The sequence below is a fragment of the Nelumbo nucifera genome, chromosome 7 (assembly GCF_055504915.1).
Source record: "Nelumbo nucifera cultivar China Antique chromosome 7, China Antique-T2T, whole genome shotgun sequence".
NCBI lineage: Eukaryota > Viridiplantae > Streptophyta > Magnoliopsida > Proteales > Nelumbonaceae > Nelumbo > Nelumbo nucifera.
Genome location: NC_142655.1, coordinates 55,183,150 through 55,200,477, shown reverse-complemented (window position 1 = coordinate 55,200,477; position 17,328 = coordinate 55,183,150). Strand labels below are relative to the sequence as shown.

The 17,328-nt window shown below is 41.3% G+C and overlaps 1 protein-coding gene across 1 annotated transcript in view; it reads left to right on the top strand.

Moving 5' to 3' along the window:
- FC2 (ferrochelatase 2) overlaps positions 1–17,328 on the top strand; it is a 102,290-nt gene that overhangs the window by 36,477 nt on the left and 48,485 nt on the right. The window contains exon 4 of the mRNA XM_010262285.3: positions 16,947–17,048. Within this exon, the coding sequence (XP_010260587.1) occupies positions 16,947–17,048 (102 nt within the window). The remainder of the gene's footprint in view (positions 1–16,946; positions 17,049–17,328) is intronic.

Genomic DNA, 17,328 nt, shown 5'->3' with positions numbered 1-17,328 from the left:
GAATCTTTGGAAGCCATAAAGATACCACTCTTTTAACACCCACGGTCTTAAAGAAAGTAACAACACTGATTTAACCATCCAGAAAGCAATTCAGACTGCTGAAACTTACCAACTACAGCTCCACAACACTAGGGTTTCAGTCCAGAAAACAATTTGGACTGCTGAAACTTACCAATTACAGCTCCACAACAGTAGGGTTTTAGGTTTCACAAGGATTTAGTCCACATACAGTCCACCTAACACCATGTGGAAATGAAAAATAATCTGGATACACCTATGCTTGGGGGGCAATCCTGTTCCCCCAAGGGTAGAGGCATTTGCCTGGCTGGTGGCACATGATAGTATCTTAACTTGCGATCATCTGAAATCCAGAGGCTTGCAGCTTGCAAATTGTTGCTATATGTGCAGCCAAGCAGAGGAAACAGTTCTCAATTTATTCTTCTCATGCAATGTGGAAAACTTTATGTGGAAGTTTTTCTCTCATCTGTTTGGACTTTGGAGTGGCTGCTTTTCATCCCTCGACATCAGCAGAGATTTTTTCCTTGTGGCCTAAAATCAGAGGAAGCAAGAAAACCAAAATCTTATGGAGTTGTATTCCATTTGCAGTGTGTTGGGCCATTTGGAAAGAAAGGAACAGAAGGGTATTTGAAGACAAGTCAAAAACATTGAATATCTGATAGCAGGAGTGCGCAATATGACTTCAGCTTGGGGCCTAAGTCTTCCAGAGTTTGACCAAGTGCACAAGGCAGATCTGTTAGAGAATTTCTGGAACACTTTGGAATTCAATCCATGTAATTTTGATTCTTTTTCTGTGTAATTCTGTTAAGTAGTTGGTTTGTCATCTAGACAACCAGCATTTTGAGGTGTACTGCGTTTTTCAATTTAATGAATTTCTTTTTATTCTTAAAAAAAAGCATCAGGAGTTACACAACTTGTGCACACAAGTACGCAGAAACCATATCAACTATGTAACCTTTACTCCATCGGGTTGTTACACCTGTTCTCTTTGTTGTTACGACCAGAGGGTTCTCTACTCCACAGTCCAAAAGAAATAGGGTTCTCTACTCCACAGTCCAAAAGAAATAGAATTCTGGAAGGAAACTGCAGATCTGAGTGCTCTTAGTGCCCCACGATCAGCTCTGATTCCATGTTTTCATTCAAAAACTGATCGAATAGTGGAAGGAAGAAGAAGAGAAGAGAGAAGAAAGGGAGAAAGTCTTTTGGATGCCAAAAAAACTTGGGCTTGCGATGCCCCAATCTCTATTTATACATTGCTGGTAAAAACTAAGAGCTGTAATTACAGAATTGACCCTGACAGCCCATACTATTAAAAGAACATAAAAAAACCTTAAGAAAAGAACACCCTAACAGCACTGATACTTTACTAACAGGCTGACAACAAAAAGTATGTGAAAAACATTACAAGTTTAATTTAATGACCATAACATCAGCCCTAAAACGAACACCATGTTAAAAAGATGCCCATAACAATTGATGTCCTTTGTTTAGCAAGGGAGTCTGCTAGCCCATTTGCACTCCTAACCCATTTGAATTCAGCATCCAGCTCTCTTGCAGTCATTTCTATTTCCGTGAAAGCATTCTTGAGAGTCCATGGAATATGTCTTTTACTTCTTGTCCAAGAGATGATTACTTTTGAGCCCCCTTCCACTTCCACTTGTTTGAGGCCCAATTGCTTAGCTAATCTGAGACCTTGTTGTAAAGCCAATAGTTCAGCTTTTATGGAGTTAGCCACACCAATTGGCCCGGAGAAAAGGGCCAGCAGTCTACCCTCCAAATTTCTAATTGCCCCACCAATACAAAGAGCTTCCATCAAAATTCTAACTTTTACTACCTTGTGGGGGTTTCCATTCCATTTTTATTCAGTCTTTGTCTCTAGAGGATTGTGATGTCTTCTTCCAAGCCCTTAGAATATCCGTCATTGTGAAACTTTGAAAGAACTCAATGTTTTTAATCTAGAATGCTACCTTTACTTTTATTGTCTCAATAACCTCCTCCACAGTTTTACTTCTTCCATTAAAAATTCTGTTATTCCTTTCCTCCTAAACCACCCAAATAATTGCAGCCTTCGTAGCTCTCCACATCAACCTTCCTCTTTTCTTTGATTGCCTAAGGAAGTTAGGCCTGAAAATGTTGGCCACCTCTTGGGGAGGGATCCACCTGCAACCAATTGTCATACTAGTGAATGGCCATTGAAGTAACTAGGTTTGCCTTTGGGAGGAAATCCAAGGAGTGAACTTTTGGACACCTGTGGTAGAAAGGTTTGAAAAACGATTAGCTGCATGGAAGTGGAACTACATCTCCTTAGGTGGTAGATTAACTTTTATTAAGTCCACCCTAGCAAACCTTCCGGTGTACTACCTCTCTGTCTTTAAAATCCCCAAAAAAGTAGCCATCTGGTTGGAAAAGATGACGAAGGACTTTCTTTGGGAACCTGGAGAGGAAAAGAGCGATCATCTGATAAAGTGGGAAGTAGTGTGTAGGAGCAAGGAAAAAGGTGGGCTAGGGGTGGGGAATGTGATTTGTAAGAATCAAACACTGCTAGGTAAATGGTTGTGGATAAAGGAAAAGGGGAAGTTGGTGATGCAGAAGGTGCGAAGAGTCTGGAGGGGAGCCATGATGAGGATGGTTTTAAATCCAAGGAGGTGACGACAGGAAGATTGGAGGTTGATCTGGGTCGTAGGGGCAAGCTTGATGAAAAGAAAAAGAACCAGATAAGTGAGGCGATCAACAAGAAACCTCGTAGTTCAAAAAATCTTAATGTAGTGCATGTGACAAAGGTATTCTCCAGGCTAAAACTTGGTCTAGCAGGGGTAGGCCCCATGAAAAACTTCAAATGGGTTTATGAGAGGAAAAGATTTAGAGGCAGTAGGTCATCTGGCACTGATAGCAGGGAGACAATGGTGCAATGCCAGCCTGTATCCTCTCATGTAGGAAAGGAGCAATAGAAGGACAAAGTGAGTGCTGATGATTTGCTGCTGGTAAGAGTGCAACAATGCAAAATAACGGTGGCATTGACGACAAGACAGGGAGTGGGACTCTTCAAAACCTGGTGAGTTAGAGAGGTCACAATTGGAAAGAGCCTGGGTTTATTTTTTGGGGGTAGTGAGGAGTTTACTAGAAGGGCCTTTGAGGAGTTTGAAAGAAGGAAAAGGGAAGAGAAGATGAACAAAAAAACTAATTGGGATGGCGACAAGTGTTTGGACGGAGATGTTTTAGGCCAGAAGGATGAATTTGTGGTGGAAGATTGAGGCTTAGGTTGTGGAGCAAGGAGGGTTTAAGTTTCTACTTAGGGGTGGGTTTGGATGTTTTTGCTCTTATAGGGATCTCTTGTTTTGTTTTATTGGCTTGTGCTCGAGATTTTTTGAGAAAAGTTGTAAGTTTTTTCCATTTGGTTTTATAGGTTTTAGTATGGGATCTTTGAGAGCTTTGTTGGGCTCTTGGGTTTATTTCCTCTTTAGGTGATGTCTTATCACCTTCCTATTGTATTATTTTTTAGGTAAATGGTTGTGGAGATTCCCATTGGAGAGTGAGAAATTGTGGCACAAGGTAATTGCTAGCCTTCATGGACTGTTGCAAAGCGGCTGGGGTGCTGGAGTTTCAAACAAAGTTACTCTTTCCTCCCCTTGGAAAGTATTAAAGCAATTCATGCAATTCTTCCATGTTTCCTCGAGCAATTCAGGTACGATTCCCATTCAAGGTCTAAAATTCGGTTTTGGGAGGACCTTTGGGTGGGTGACTTGACTCTTAAAGATGCTTTCCCCTCCCTTATTCACCGTCTTTATTTAAAAACGAGCCAATTTTTTCCTAAAACTCAATTGCGGAGGGAGTGTCTTGGAATTTGGGTTTTAGAAGTGGTCTAAGAGAGGCTGAATGTGATCAGTCTCTGTTTTTCTGCTTATTCTTGACTCAGTTGCAGTGCCCCCTTTATTTCCAGATGAAAGAATTTGGATTCCAGACCCTAAAGGCTCCTTCTCTTGTGCTTCCTTCTTCCGTTCTCCGATTGATCAAGCGTCTTTAGGGTCTTCCTTTCCAGCAAGTGAGGTTTGGTGCAAACCAGTTGCTTTAAAAGTAGAGGCTTTTTTGTTGGGAGGTCCGTCATGGTAAAATCAACACTCTAGATATGCTTTAAAAGAGAAGGAAATAGGTTTGTCTATCCCCTAACTGGTGCACACTCTGTAAGGCTAATGGTGAGACTGCCTATCACATTCTGATTTCCTGTCTGCTTGTAACCTCCATCTGGGAGTGGCTCTTTGATGTATTTGGGTGCAGGTGGACTCAATCTACAAGCTTAACTAGTTTGTTTGCAGATGATTTCTTTAGGTGGCCAGGGAAAAGAGGCAGAATTTTATGGAGATGCACTAGGGATGCTATTGTTTGGACAGTTTGGGAAGAAAGAAATGCAAGACTCTTCAAAGATGAGGAGAGAAATCTGGAGGAAATCTTAGACTATATTCATCTAAGGGTGATCCATTGGGTTAAGTCCCTGGAAGTGTTCTCTCTATTTTCCTTTGATGACATCAAAAGGAATTGGAGGGAAGTGGCCTATTCCTCTACAAGAAAGAATAGAACAGTTCAGGTCTGGGAGCCACCACTAGAAAGCTTCATAAAACTCGATTTTAATGGGAGCTGCTTTGGTAACCCAGGTCCTTCAGGCATAGGAGGGGTTTTCAGGGATAAAGAGGGGACTATCTTAGCTCTATTTTTGGGCCCTATTGCCCAAGGAGATTCAACCAAGGCTGAACTGCCCGCTGTACTGCTTGGGGTCCAACTAGCAGAAAAAATAAATTTCAGAAGGCTTTTGAAGAAAACTGAAGAGAAGAGAGTTGAGGGTTCGGCAACGAGGGTCTGAGAAGAGGATTTTCGAACTCACTCTCTCTCAGCCCCCTAACACTGTTTTATTAGATATATTTGAATAATTACAAGGAGGCCCTTAGTTGGGCAAGAATTTACAAAAAACTTAATATTGACAGGATGGGCCCAGAATAAGGCCCATTATAGAAAAGAAACATAAATAACAAGAAAGAATAAACAACCTATGGGCCATTCGGCCCATCTTCTCTACACTCCCCCCCAAGCTGAGCATAGATGTCAATCATGCCAAGCTTGCTGGTATCATGTTGAAGTTTCTCCTTGGGAATGCCTTTGGTGAGAAAATCTGCCAACTGTCCTTCAGATGTGATGAAAGGAAGACACACTTCACCCGAAGAGACCCTTTCCCTAATGAAGTGTCGATCAACTTCAATATGCTTGGTTCTGTCATGTTGCACTGGGTTGTGAGCAATGTTGATGGCAGCCTGATTATAACAGTACAACATCATTGGCTTGTCATATTCAACTCCAAGTTCTTCCATCAAAGATTTTAGCCATAATAATTCAGAAACCCCATGTGCCATGGCCCTGTATTCTGCTTCAGTAGAAGACCGAGCAACAACCGATTGTTTCTTGCTTCTCCAAGAAACAACATTACCAGCTACCAAGCTGCAATACCCAGAGGTAGATCTTCTGTCATCAATGTTCCCGGCTCAGTCAGCATCAGTGTAGGCTTCAAGTTTCATATGACCATGCTTGGCAAACAGAATACCCTTTCCTGGGGAGCCCTTCAAATAACATAGGATTCTCTCTGCAGCTGCCATATGAGTGTCTCGGGGAGCATGCATGAATTGGCTAATGCAACTGACTGCATATGCAATATCTGGCCGAGTCATGCATAGGTACAAAAGTTTCCCAAGAAGTCTCTGAAGGATTCCTTTGTCTTCTAACAATGTCCCTTCTGAGGCTGAGAGTTTATGACTCATATCAATAGGAGTAGCAACTGGTCTAGCACCCATCTTTCCAGTTTCAGAGAGCAAGTCAAGGACATACTTCCTTTGGGAGATAAGAATCCCATCCATGGATCGAGCCACTTCTATGCCAAGAAAGTTTCTCAATTCCCCCAAATTTTTAATCTCAAACTTTGTATGGAGAAAAGATTTTAGATCATGAATTCCTGAGGCATCATTACCAGTCACTACAATATCATCTACATACACAATGAGGTATACTGCCAGAGGTCCATTCCTCTTCACAAAAAGAGTATGATCGGACTGTGTCTGCACATAACCAAAGTTAACAAGTGCTGTTCTAAATCTCTCAAACCATGCTCTAGGGGACTGTTTTAGTCCATAAAGAGGTTTCTTCAGCCTGCATACCTTCCCTTTCATATTAGTTCCATACATCCCTGGAGGAAGAGACATGTAAACCTCCTCATGTAATTCACCATTCCGAAATGCATTCTTCACATCCAATTGATAAAGGGGCCAGTCAAAGTGAGCAGCTAAAGATAGAAGAACCCTCACAGATGTCATCTTGGCAACAGGTGCAAAAGTCTCTAAATAATCAATCCCATATGTCTGTGTATAGCCTTTTGCAACCAGCCTAGCCTTGTACCTTTCAATGGTGCCATCAGCTCTGTATTTGATAGTAAAGACCCACTTTCAACCAACAGGATCCTTCCCTTCAGGCAAATCCACCACTTCCCATGTGTCATTCTTGTGTAGGGCATCGATTTCAGATCTCATAGCATCCCTCCATTCTGGAATCTTAAGAGCTTCTGACACAGACCTGGGAATAGGATGAGAAGCAACAAAAGAGAGATAGGCAAAGTATGAAGGTGAGAGCAAACTGTAAGAAAGGTGCTTGGAAATGCAGTGTGTAGTGCACTTCCGTTTTCCTTTTCTAACAGCAATGGGAATATCAAGGTCAGGGAAGGATGAATCCAAAGGTGCTGAAACAGTACCTGTTGTCTCTTCTGTGACTGGAAGTGTATGAGGCTCATGTGTTGTAGGAGAAACAACCTGCACATTTCTGGATCTTTGCCTTTGATATGCCTTGGGATTGAGGATAGGACGAGGAGGTAGAGTACTGGGACAAGGAGAATGGAACGAATGATCTGCCCTTGATACATTTGAAGGAGAGGCAGACACATCAAGAGACTCAACAGGGATAGGAAGAGGAAGAGCAAACACCTGTGTCAAATCCTCCCCCTATGGACAATGTCCTTTTGGAGAGGAACCATAAAAAGGGGAAAGCTCATCAAAGGTGACATCCATTGAGACATACCGATTGCCAAACTTTGGATCAAAACAACAATAACCCTTCTGTGTGGGGGAATAACCAAGGAATATGCATTTTTGAGCTTTGGGTTCAAATTTATGCCTTTGGACACTTGGAACATGTACGTAACTGGTGCAACCAAAGACACGAATAGGAACCGGAAAAAGGTCCTTGTCCGGATGAAGAAGAGTGAAGGGAGACTTAAACCCCAAAACCCTAGATGGCATGCGGTTTATAAGGTAGGTAGCATTAAGAAGAACATCACCCCAAAACCTAGTAGGAACATGTGAGGCAAATAAGATACTTCTTGCAACATCAACAATATGCCTGTTTTTCCTCTCAGCAACCCCATTCTGTTCTGGGGTCCTAACACATGAGCTTTGATGAATAACCCCCATGTCAGAAAGATAGCAGGATAGGTTTTTCTCAAAGTATTCTTTTGCATTGTCTGATCTGAAGATTTTAATCCTTGTATCAAATTGGGTTAGAACAAATTCATGGAATTGTTTTACAAGTCTTGGAACTTCATCACGGGATTTCATCAGAAATATCCAAGTGAACCGTGAAAAGTCATCAATAAACAGGATAAAATATTTGTAGCCACCCATGGAGGGTAAGTGGTAAGGCCCCCACACATCAGAATGCACAATATTAAAAGGAACAAAAGATCTTTTATTGCTCAAAGGATAATTGTTTCTACAATGCTTTGACAATTCACAAGACTCACAATGAAGACTGAACAAACTAATTCCCTTAAACAGTTCAGGGAATAGATGACTCAAGGCAGAAAAAGACAGATGACCAAAACGACAATGACACAACATAATCTGACTAACAGACTCTGAAGAGACAGATCCGAGAGCAACATTCCCAAGATGATCAGTGCATTGTCCCGGAGTATCAAGCAGGTATACTCCGTTCGCCTCATGGCCACTCCCAATCACCTTCTGAGACTCCAGATCCTGAAAAACACAGTAGGAAGGAAAAAAGGTTACACAACAGTTTAGTGATTTGGTTAAACTACTAACAGACAACAGATTTGTATTTAGTTTAGGTACATGAAGGGCAGAAGGTAGGTACAAGGAATCCGTAGCCTTGATGGTCCCCTTACCAAAGATAGGGGCAAGTGAACCATCAGCTAAAGTGATTTTATCACGTCTAGGAAGTAAGTCATATGAAACAAACAAGGTAGACAGATTGGTCATATGGTCAGAAGCACCTGAGTCAATTATCCAAGGGATCTTGAGATTACCTGAAGAGGTAGCATGATTGGCAGAAGCCCTTATACCTGAATGAGCAAATGCTGAAGTAGTAGAATTTCCTGAAGGGTTGGAAGGAGAGGTCACATCACTCAGCTGACTGATCATCTTTCCAAATTTTTCATATTCTGCTCTCATGGCTGCCAACTGTGTAGAAGCAGACATCTCTTCACTATCTGGCCCGACAGCTACATTTGCACTTCCTGATCTTTTACTATCATGTTTTTTCTGAAACCGAATGGGAACAAGGTTAGGATGTAACTTCCAGCACTTGTCTTTGGTGTGCTTCGGCTTCTTGCAGTACTCACATATAACTTCTTTCTTTCCTTGTGCCACTAGAAGTTCCAGTATTCCCTTTAGGTTTAATCCTCATATTGGCAAAGTGATAATTAATATCAGCCCCTTGAACCTGGACAACTCTTCTGCTCTCTTCACTACTCACCAATGCATAAGCTTGTGACAACGAGACACACTCCTTGGAAAGAATATTCTGTTTTGTGATATCATATTCCGGGTTTAGTCCAGTTAAGAACTCAAAAACCCTGTTCCTTTCAACCAATTTTCTGTAGGTCTCTGCATCATTGGTGGTGTCCCAAGTTACAACTTCTATTAGGTCAATCTCTTGCCATAGGGATTTCAGGGTTGAGAAATATACATCAAGAGGTTTCTCTCCTTGCCTTAAATTCTTTACATCACTTCTCAATTTATATGCCCGGGCCACATTGAGTTTTTGGGAATAGGTTTCTGCAACACTGTCCCAAATTTCTTTTGCTGAATTCATCCATAGGTAGTGTTGACTGATTTGTGGTTGCATTGAGTTCACAAGCCACCCAATGACAGTGTAATTTTCTTGCATCCACTTCTCGTAGGATGGATCATCTTCTGGGGGAGCCTTCTTACTCCTGGAAATGAACCCCCACTTTCCTCTACTACATACATGAATCTTTACTGATTGTGACCATGCTAGATAATTAGTTCCATCTAGTTTAACTGTGGTCACAGTCAATAAGGAATCACTTGGAGTCCCCTGAACCAGTCCATATTCAGCACCACTTTTGTTTTCAAACTCTGAGGAGTACATCATGTAAACACTCCAAATATGATTTCAGATGACTTCTACAAGTATACTGAATAAGGACAAGCAATAATAGAGTTCAACCGACCACTAGAAGGCAATACACTGAGTTCAGCCTTCAAGAAGTAAACAGAAACTTCTAGGCACTCAGCCGAAGTACCCTTTTCAAATCTGGACTTCAAAGTAAATCCCACTTGGCACTCAGCCGAAGTATCCTTTTTACAAACACAGTGTGGGCAATAGAGACAACCCCACTGTCAAAAGGAGAAAAGGCCTCAAGAATTGTTCGTACAGCCCCCCTAAAACAGCCAGGTATAAGCAACAATCCATAACCTTGTTACAAGGATGTTTCGGTAGTTTGACAGTTCAATAAAGAGTGAAAAACAGCCCAGAAATTTTTGGGTTAAATCAGATTCAATGGCAGCTGAAGGTAGTACAGAACAACCAAAGTTTTTCGGGCAGTTCAACAGTCCAAACACATTCGAAAGCAATACAGAACAACCAGAAGAAACTGAACCCAGAAATCTGAGTACAACTTAACAGTTTCAAACCAGAAGAAACTGAACCCAGAAATCTGAGTACAACTTAACAGTTTCAAACCAGAAGAAACTGAACCCAGAAGTCTGAGTACAACTTACAGTTTCGAACCAGAAGAAAACTGAACCCAGAAATCTGAGTACAACTTACAGTTTCGAGCTTCAACAGAACCGAACTGTTCCTCTTCCCCTTTTTCTTTTCTCTGATTCTTCCTGGCCACCGAACCACTTCTCCAAGAGATTCGAGTCTTGGGCACTTCCAATGACCTCCAAGAATCAGGCAACACGAGTCAAGCTTCCAGCCCTAGGATATTGAAGTTCAGGTATGCTCTGATACCATGAAGAAAACTGAAGAGAAGAGAGTTGAGGGTTCGGCATTGAGGGTCTGAGAAGAGGATTTTCGAACTCACTCTCTCTCAGCCCCCTAACACTGTTTTATTAGATATATTTGAATAATTACAAGGAGGCCTTTAGTTGGGCAAGAATTTACAAAAAACTTAATATTGACAGGATGGGCCCAGAATAAGGCCCATTACAGAAAAGAAACATAAATAACAAGAAAGAATAAACAACCTATGGGCCATTCGGCCCATCTTCTCTACAACTTCTAATAGGAGGAGATTTCCAAGTAGTAGTAAGCTGGCTAAAGAATGACAAGAAGGCAGCCTGAATCTACCGAGACTTGGTAAAGAAAATCAGATGGCACATGGGAGGAGTGACAGTATTCTTTCAATGGGTTCCAAGGGCGGCTAATGGGATGGCAAACTCTCTAGCAAGGCAAGGGGTTGCAAGGGAGCAGGTATTTTGGACTCAACTGTTTTAAGGAGAAAATATTAATCTGATCATGAGGGTAAGGGTTTGGTGGGGACTGATTGTATAGGACTCAATTGTTACACATGCTTTAAGGGGTACTCACTCCCTGGTTGTATTATCTCCTGTACATTTCTGTTTTTATAATGAAATAATTTCTGTTACCTATCAGAAAAAAAAAAGATCACAGAAAAATTCCAAGATAAGAGTAATGAAGGAATAAGAGATTAATAAGTGGGGTAGGGTTTCTCCACTTTTCCTATGCAACAAGCACCTATGAGGAGAGAGGCAGCAAAAAAGGCCTTCTTTTCTGCAGCACATCACAAGTATTAACCTTTCCAAGGAAAGATTTCCAGTAGAAAACTTGAACCTTAGGTGGGATAAGCTTAGACCACACTTCTTTCACCGGGAAGTCCACTCCTTGTGAAGCAGGTAATGATAACGACTTGAAAAACGAAGAACAAGAGTCCATCTGGTGAGGGAACCTAGATTCTATAATCTTCCGTTAGATGGTCAAAAAAGAAGTCTCTGGGATACTAAGAAGGTTAACCATAGAGGCACACACTCTCCCTTAAAGCTCTTCTAAAACCCATGTCCCAGTTGAGGCCCGTGGGAGAGGAAGTTCCCAAAAAAGATACAGGTACACCCGTAAGGTTAGAGAGGGCAAAAAGGTTAGGGAACTGGTCTTTTAAAGGAGATTCCCCTACCCAAAGGTCTTCCATCACCAAATTTTTATCACCCCTTCCCAAACACCAATTTTGCTCCAAGCCTTCAAGTCTCCCCTTAGAAATTGCAATTTCCTTATTCCATTTGTTCTCCACAAACTCCTTTAGTAGTACTGGCTTATGATCTAAAATTGAGAATACCAGACAACTACAAACATATTGCTTTAATATGTTTGTAGAATACCTGACGATATTAAAGCAATATTTGTTTGAAATTCCTTTAAGGTCTTGTATGAACCCCTTTCCAAGGGAAGCATGTCACACCACTGCTATTGTGTCTAGGTTTTTGTGTGAGTGGTTTCAGGTAGTTCTTTCCTTTTTTTTCTTTTTCTTTGGGGGGTGGGGTGGGGTGTGTTGGTTCGTCTGTCTTAATATGTATGTTTATCTTTGTTGGGTCTTAAGTCATTAGTTATTGGGCCTAATCTTATTTAGTGTTTTATTTGTCTAGGTGTCCCATCACTAATTAGGGGCAGTCTAGTCAACTCATGTAACATTATGTAATACACATTTATAATAGAGTAGGGTCGGCTAAGAGATTATTGCCGCCATTCTCAAAATTTTCTCTTCTTCTTCTTCTCTTCTCCTAATTTGGAGAATCCAAATCTGCACAGCCTGCAGATCACTAATGTGTTGTTGGATGAGTACAACTTCAGAGAATGGTCTGTTTCAGCCATGCTCTTCATCACATCCCGGGAACTCACTGGTTATTTGGACGGGCCGAAGAAGGAACCTGAAGTGGGTAGTGTGGAATATGCAGTTTGGCGTAAGGAGAATGCTACTATTATGTCCTGGCTACTTGCTTCAATGACTCCAAGAGTAGCTAGGACTGTTCAACATTTCTCCATTGCTGCCAAGATCTGGGAGAAAGTGTCTAAAATTTATGGGCAGAGAAAAAACAATGCCAGAATTTATAGACTGAATCAAGACATTGCTGCCTTGAGGCAAGGGGATATGACTATTGCAACCACTGCTACCTTAGAAGGACTTTGGGAAGAGCTAGATCATCACCTTATTCTTGATTGGGAGAATGCCAAAGACAAGGAAAGGCATGACAAACAAATTGAGGAGGGCAGAGCATTTAAATTTTTGGCTGGTTTAGATCTGATATATGAGAACATAAGGTTCCAAATTCTGGGAAGGGATGAAATGCCAGATTTACATCATGCTTATTACCTTATGAGGAATGAAGAGGTTAGAAGAAAAGAGATGCAAGTTGATACTCAAAGTAAGCCAGCTGAACAGCCTGTCGAACATTCGGCCCTAATTTCTACAAACCAAAAGGGGAATAAGTACTCGGACAAGAATAAGTACTCGGACAAGAGGCATCTGAAGTGCACCCACTGTGGAGGAGAAAGGCATGTGAAAGAGACTTGTTGGGTTCTCTATCCGCATCTAAAACCTGCTGCTTTGAGGAAAGATAAGAAGCATCAGAAGGGTCAAGCTGCAAGTGAGAATTTGGTTGCTAGTCACAGTGATGATAGCTCAAAACACTCATCCACAGTTACTTCTTCTCCCATGGGACAGATTGCTAATTCCTCCGGACCCGGGTCCTTCGGTTTCATTGCTGATGAGGTAGAGGTACTTAGCCGGGCTCTAGCCCGTCTAAGGACCAATTCTCTTGCCTCCACCTCCCTTGCCAGATCAGGTATTGTCTTTGCTTTTAGTGCAACTAGTTCTATTGATCTTGCTTCTTGGATTATTGATTCCGGTGCAACTGACCACATGACACATATGCCTTCTCTATTTTCTTCCTATCATTTATTGTCTAGCCAAGATAAGTTGAGGGTTGCTGATGGTTCTCTCTCTACCATCTATGGGAAAGGGGTGGTTGACCTAAGCAAGGACCTCTCACTCAAATCTGTTCTGCACGTTCCCAATCTTTCTTCAAATCTCTTATCTGTTTCAAAGCTTACCAATAATTTGAATTGTAGCATAACTTTTTTTCCTACTCATTGTGTCTTCCAAGATAGATTGACGAAGAGAATGATTGGGAGCGGTCATGAGTATGGAGGTCTCTACTACCTTGATGCAGACATCAGTTCGGCCTTACAAACATCTGCTACTAGTAGTCAGTCCAATGTGGAGTCAATAGCTAGGTTACATCTGTGGCATGCTAGCTAGGTCATTTACCTTTTTCATCATTAGAAGTGTTGTTCCTAGAATTATTCAAGGGTGTTTCAAGTCAAAATTTAGTTTGTGAAGTATGTCAGCTGTCAAAACAATGTAGAACTGTTTATCCAATTTCTAGTAATGAAATTCAAGCTCCCTTTGATTTAGTCCACTCTGATGTTTGGGGCCCTTCACCCCTTGTTTCTGTTGATGGTTTTCAGTATTTTATCAGTTTTATTGATCACTACTCTCGATGCACATGGATCTACTTGTTAAAAGGACGCGATGAAGTGCCACGGGTAACCATGGCATTTTACAAAATGATTGAAACACAATTTGCCAAGAAAATTAAGGAATTCAGGTCAGACAATGCTGCTGAATATTTTGAAAGATCCTTGAACCTGTTTATGGAGGATGCTAGAGTGATACATTAGTCATCTTGTGCTAGTACCCCCCAACAGAATGGGGTTGCTGAGCGCAAGAATAGACACCTATTGGAGACTGCTCGAGCCTTACTATTTCAGCACAAGGTTCCCAAACACTACCGGTCTCAAGCAGTCCTTTCTGCACCATATCTGATAAATCGAATGCCATCCAAGGTATTGGGTATGAAAACTCCTTTCTCTGTCCTTCGTCCTCATCTCCCAGACTTTTCTCTTCCACAGAGGGTCTTTGGTTGTGTATGTTTTATACATGTAAAGGATCCAAAGAAGACCAAGCTGGATCCTAAGGCTACCAAAGGAATCTTTTTGGGGTACTCTCCTACACAGAAGGGTTACAAGTGTTATGATCCAGTCACCAAGAAAAAATATGTCACAATGGATGTGGTGTTTTTTGAGTCTCAATCCTATTTTCACTCTTCCCAGAATTCTCTTTAGGGGGAGACTAGCGGGATGGAAGAGGATTCTTCTGTTCCCTCCTTTTTGTGCCTCTTTCTGCCTCGGACCTTCCATCTTCTCCTCCTAATCCTCCTAGTTGTAGTATCCCGGGTGAATCTAGTGAGGCTCCCATTGTACTAGCTACCACTCGTGATGTTGCAGATGTTACTGAAGACTCCAGTAGGCAACAAAACGATATAAGAATCACCTACAACAGAAGGAAAAAGGGCCCTCTAACTCATGACAACAACCAATTGGACTTGGATCAACCTGTCTCAGCAACTCTAGGTAATCTTATCACTCTTCCCTCTGATTTGGATCTCCCTATTGCCCTTCGTAAGCCTACCCGTTCTTGTACTATCCGACACCCCATTGTTGATTTTGTGTCTTACTCACATTTGTCTCCTCGTTATTGTTCCTTTGTGTTTTCTCTTTCTTCTGTGCATGCCCCTACTAGGTATTCAGAGGCAGTGTCTGACCCAAGATGGAAAGAAGCTATGAACGATGAAATGAAAGCCTTAATGAAAGCAAGGACTTGGGAATTAGTGGATCTACCAGAAGGGAAAAGCACTGTTGGATGCAAGTGGGTGTTCACTGTAAAGCATAGGGAGGACGGGTCCATTGAAAGGTACAAGGCCAGACTTGTAGCAAAAGGGTTTACTCAAAAAGAAGGGATTGACTACAAAAAAACCTTTGCTCCAGTAGCAAAATTCAATACAATCCGAGTTCTATTGTCATTAGCTGCAAACTTCTCATGGGAGCTGCATCAGTTGGATGTGAAGAATGCTTTCCTAAATGGCGACCTACATGAAGAGGTATTCATGGATCCTCCACCAGGTTATGAGTTTGGCAGGAAGGTGTGTAGACTGAGAAAAGCATTTTATGGTCTTAAGCTGTCTCTTCGAGCTTGGTTTGAGAAGCTTTGTGGGGCCATGAAGAAAGGGCGTTACACTCAAAGTGGGGCAGATCATACCTTGTTCATAAGGAAGAAAAATTTAAAACTTACAACACTTATTGTCTATGTTGATGATATGGTGATTACAGGGGATGATCAGGAAGAGATAAAAAGACTAAAGGAGTTCTTGGCTGCTGAATTTGAGATCAAAGACCTGGGTCAGCTGAGATACTTCCTTGGGATTGAAGTGGCTAGGTCAAAAGATGGCATCTATATATGTCAGCGGAAATATGTCCTTAATCTTCTAGAAGAGACAGGTATGATGGGGTGTAGGCCAGTAGATACTCCAATAGAGCAGAACCATGGTCTACAGGAATCGGTAGGAGAGGACTACATTGATAAAGAGAGATACCAAAAGCTGGTGGGGAAGTTGATTTATCTGTCTCTCACTCGCCCAGATATTGCTTATGCTGTACATGTAGTTAGTTAGTTCATGCACTCTCCTAAAATCCCTTACATGAGAGCTGTGGAAAGGATTCTCAGATATTTGAAGACTTGCCCGGGGAAAGGAATTCTGTTCAGAAAACACAATAAAATTGAAGTTGAAGCATATACTGATGCAGATTGGGCTGGTTCTGTTGGGGACAGGAAGTCCACTTCCGGGTACCGCACCTTTGTTGGAGGAAATCTAGTTACATGGAGGAGTAAAAAACAAAATGTGGTTGCAAGATTAAGTGCAGAGTTGAATATCAAGCTATGGCTCATGGTGTTGTTGAACTTCTGTGGCTTAAGATCCTTCTTGGTGAACTTGGAATAAAGATCGAGTTCCCTCCTAGGTTGTACTGTGACAACAAGGCAGCCATCAACATTGCAAATAACCCAGTGCAACATGATAGAACGAAACATATTGAGATTGACCGACACTTTGTCAGAGAAAGAATAGTCTCAGGAGAACTCTGCATTCCTTATACTCCCTCCGAGATGCAGATCGCAGATGTTCTAACAAAAGGGCTAGCCTCAGTAAAATTCTTGGACTTACTTGGCAAGCTAAACATGATTGACATCTATGCTTAGCTTGAGGGGGAGTGTTGGTTTGATTGTCTTAATATGTATGCTTATCTTTGTTGTGTCTTAAGTCATTAGTTATTGGGCCTAATCTTATTTAGTGTTTTATTTGTCTAGGTGTCCCATCACTAATCAGGGGCAGTCTAGTCAACTCATGTAACATAATGTAATACACTTATTTATAATAGAGTAGGGTCAGCTGAGAGGTTATTGCCGCCATTCTCAAAACTTTCTCTTCTTCTTCTTCTTCTCTTCTCCTTCGGTAGCTGTGTTCCAGCAAACAAGGTGTTCATTCTGGTCTATCTTTTGTTTGTGGAGTAATTTGTCTTTTAGATGTTATTGTTTGGATCCTTTTTTCCTTTCTTTTTTTTAACAGTGGTGGGCATGATTTACTATTGTTCTGAAAATTTTGTTTTGATTTTTTTTAGGAGTCGATGCATGTTTTACATAATAAATTGTAATGTCCTTTTATGTGCTTTAGGCTGAAGAGCTGAGAAAGGCCCTCTCTGCAAAAAATGTCCCTGCAAAAGTGTATGTTGGAATGAGGTACTGGCATCCTTTCACTGAAGAAGCTATTGAGCAGGTAACCTTGCTAGCCATTATTTTGATTATTATTTTGTGAATATATATCCTCAGATTGGTTATGTGTTTCTCCATGTTTTTGACAGAAAATATCATCTGGACAATTTGATAATACCTTCCCTGTAAAAAATTTGCATGGCGAATCAATATACTGTTGTGGACCAATTAGGAGGATGCATTGTTGTAATCTAGGTGATTTTGTGGACAGTAGGGCACCTAGTCGCTTAGGCGATAAGAATTTTATAAAATATAAAACTAAAATTTGGTTAACAATAAGAATT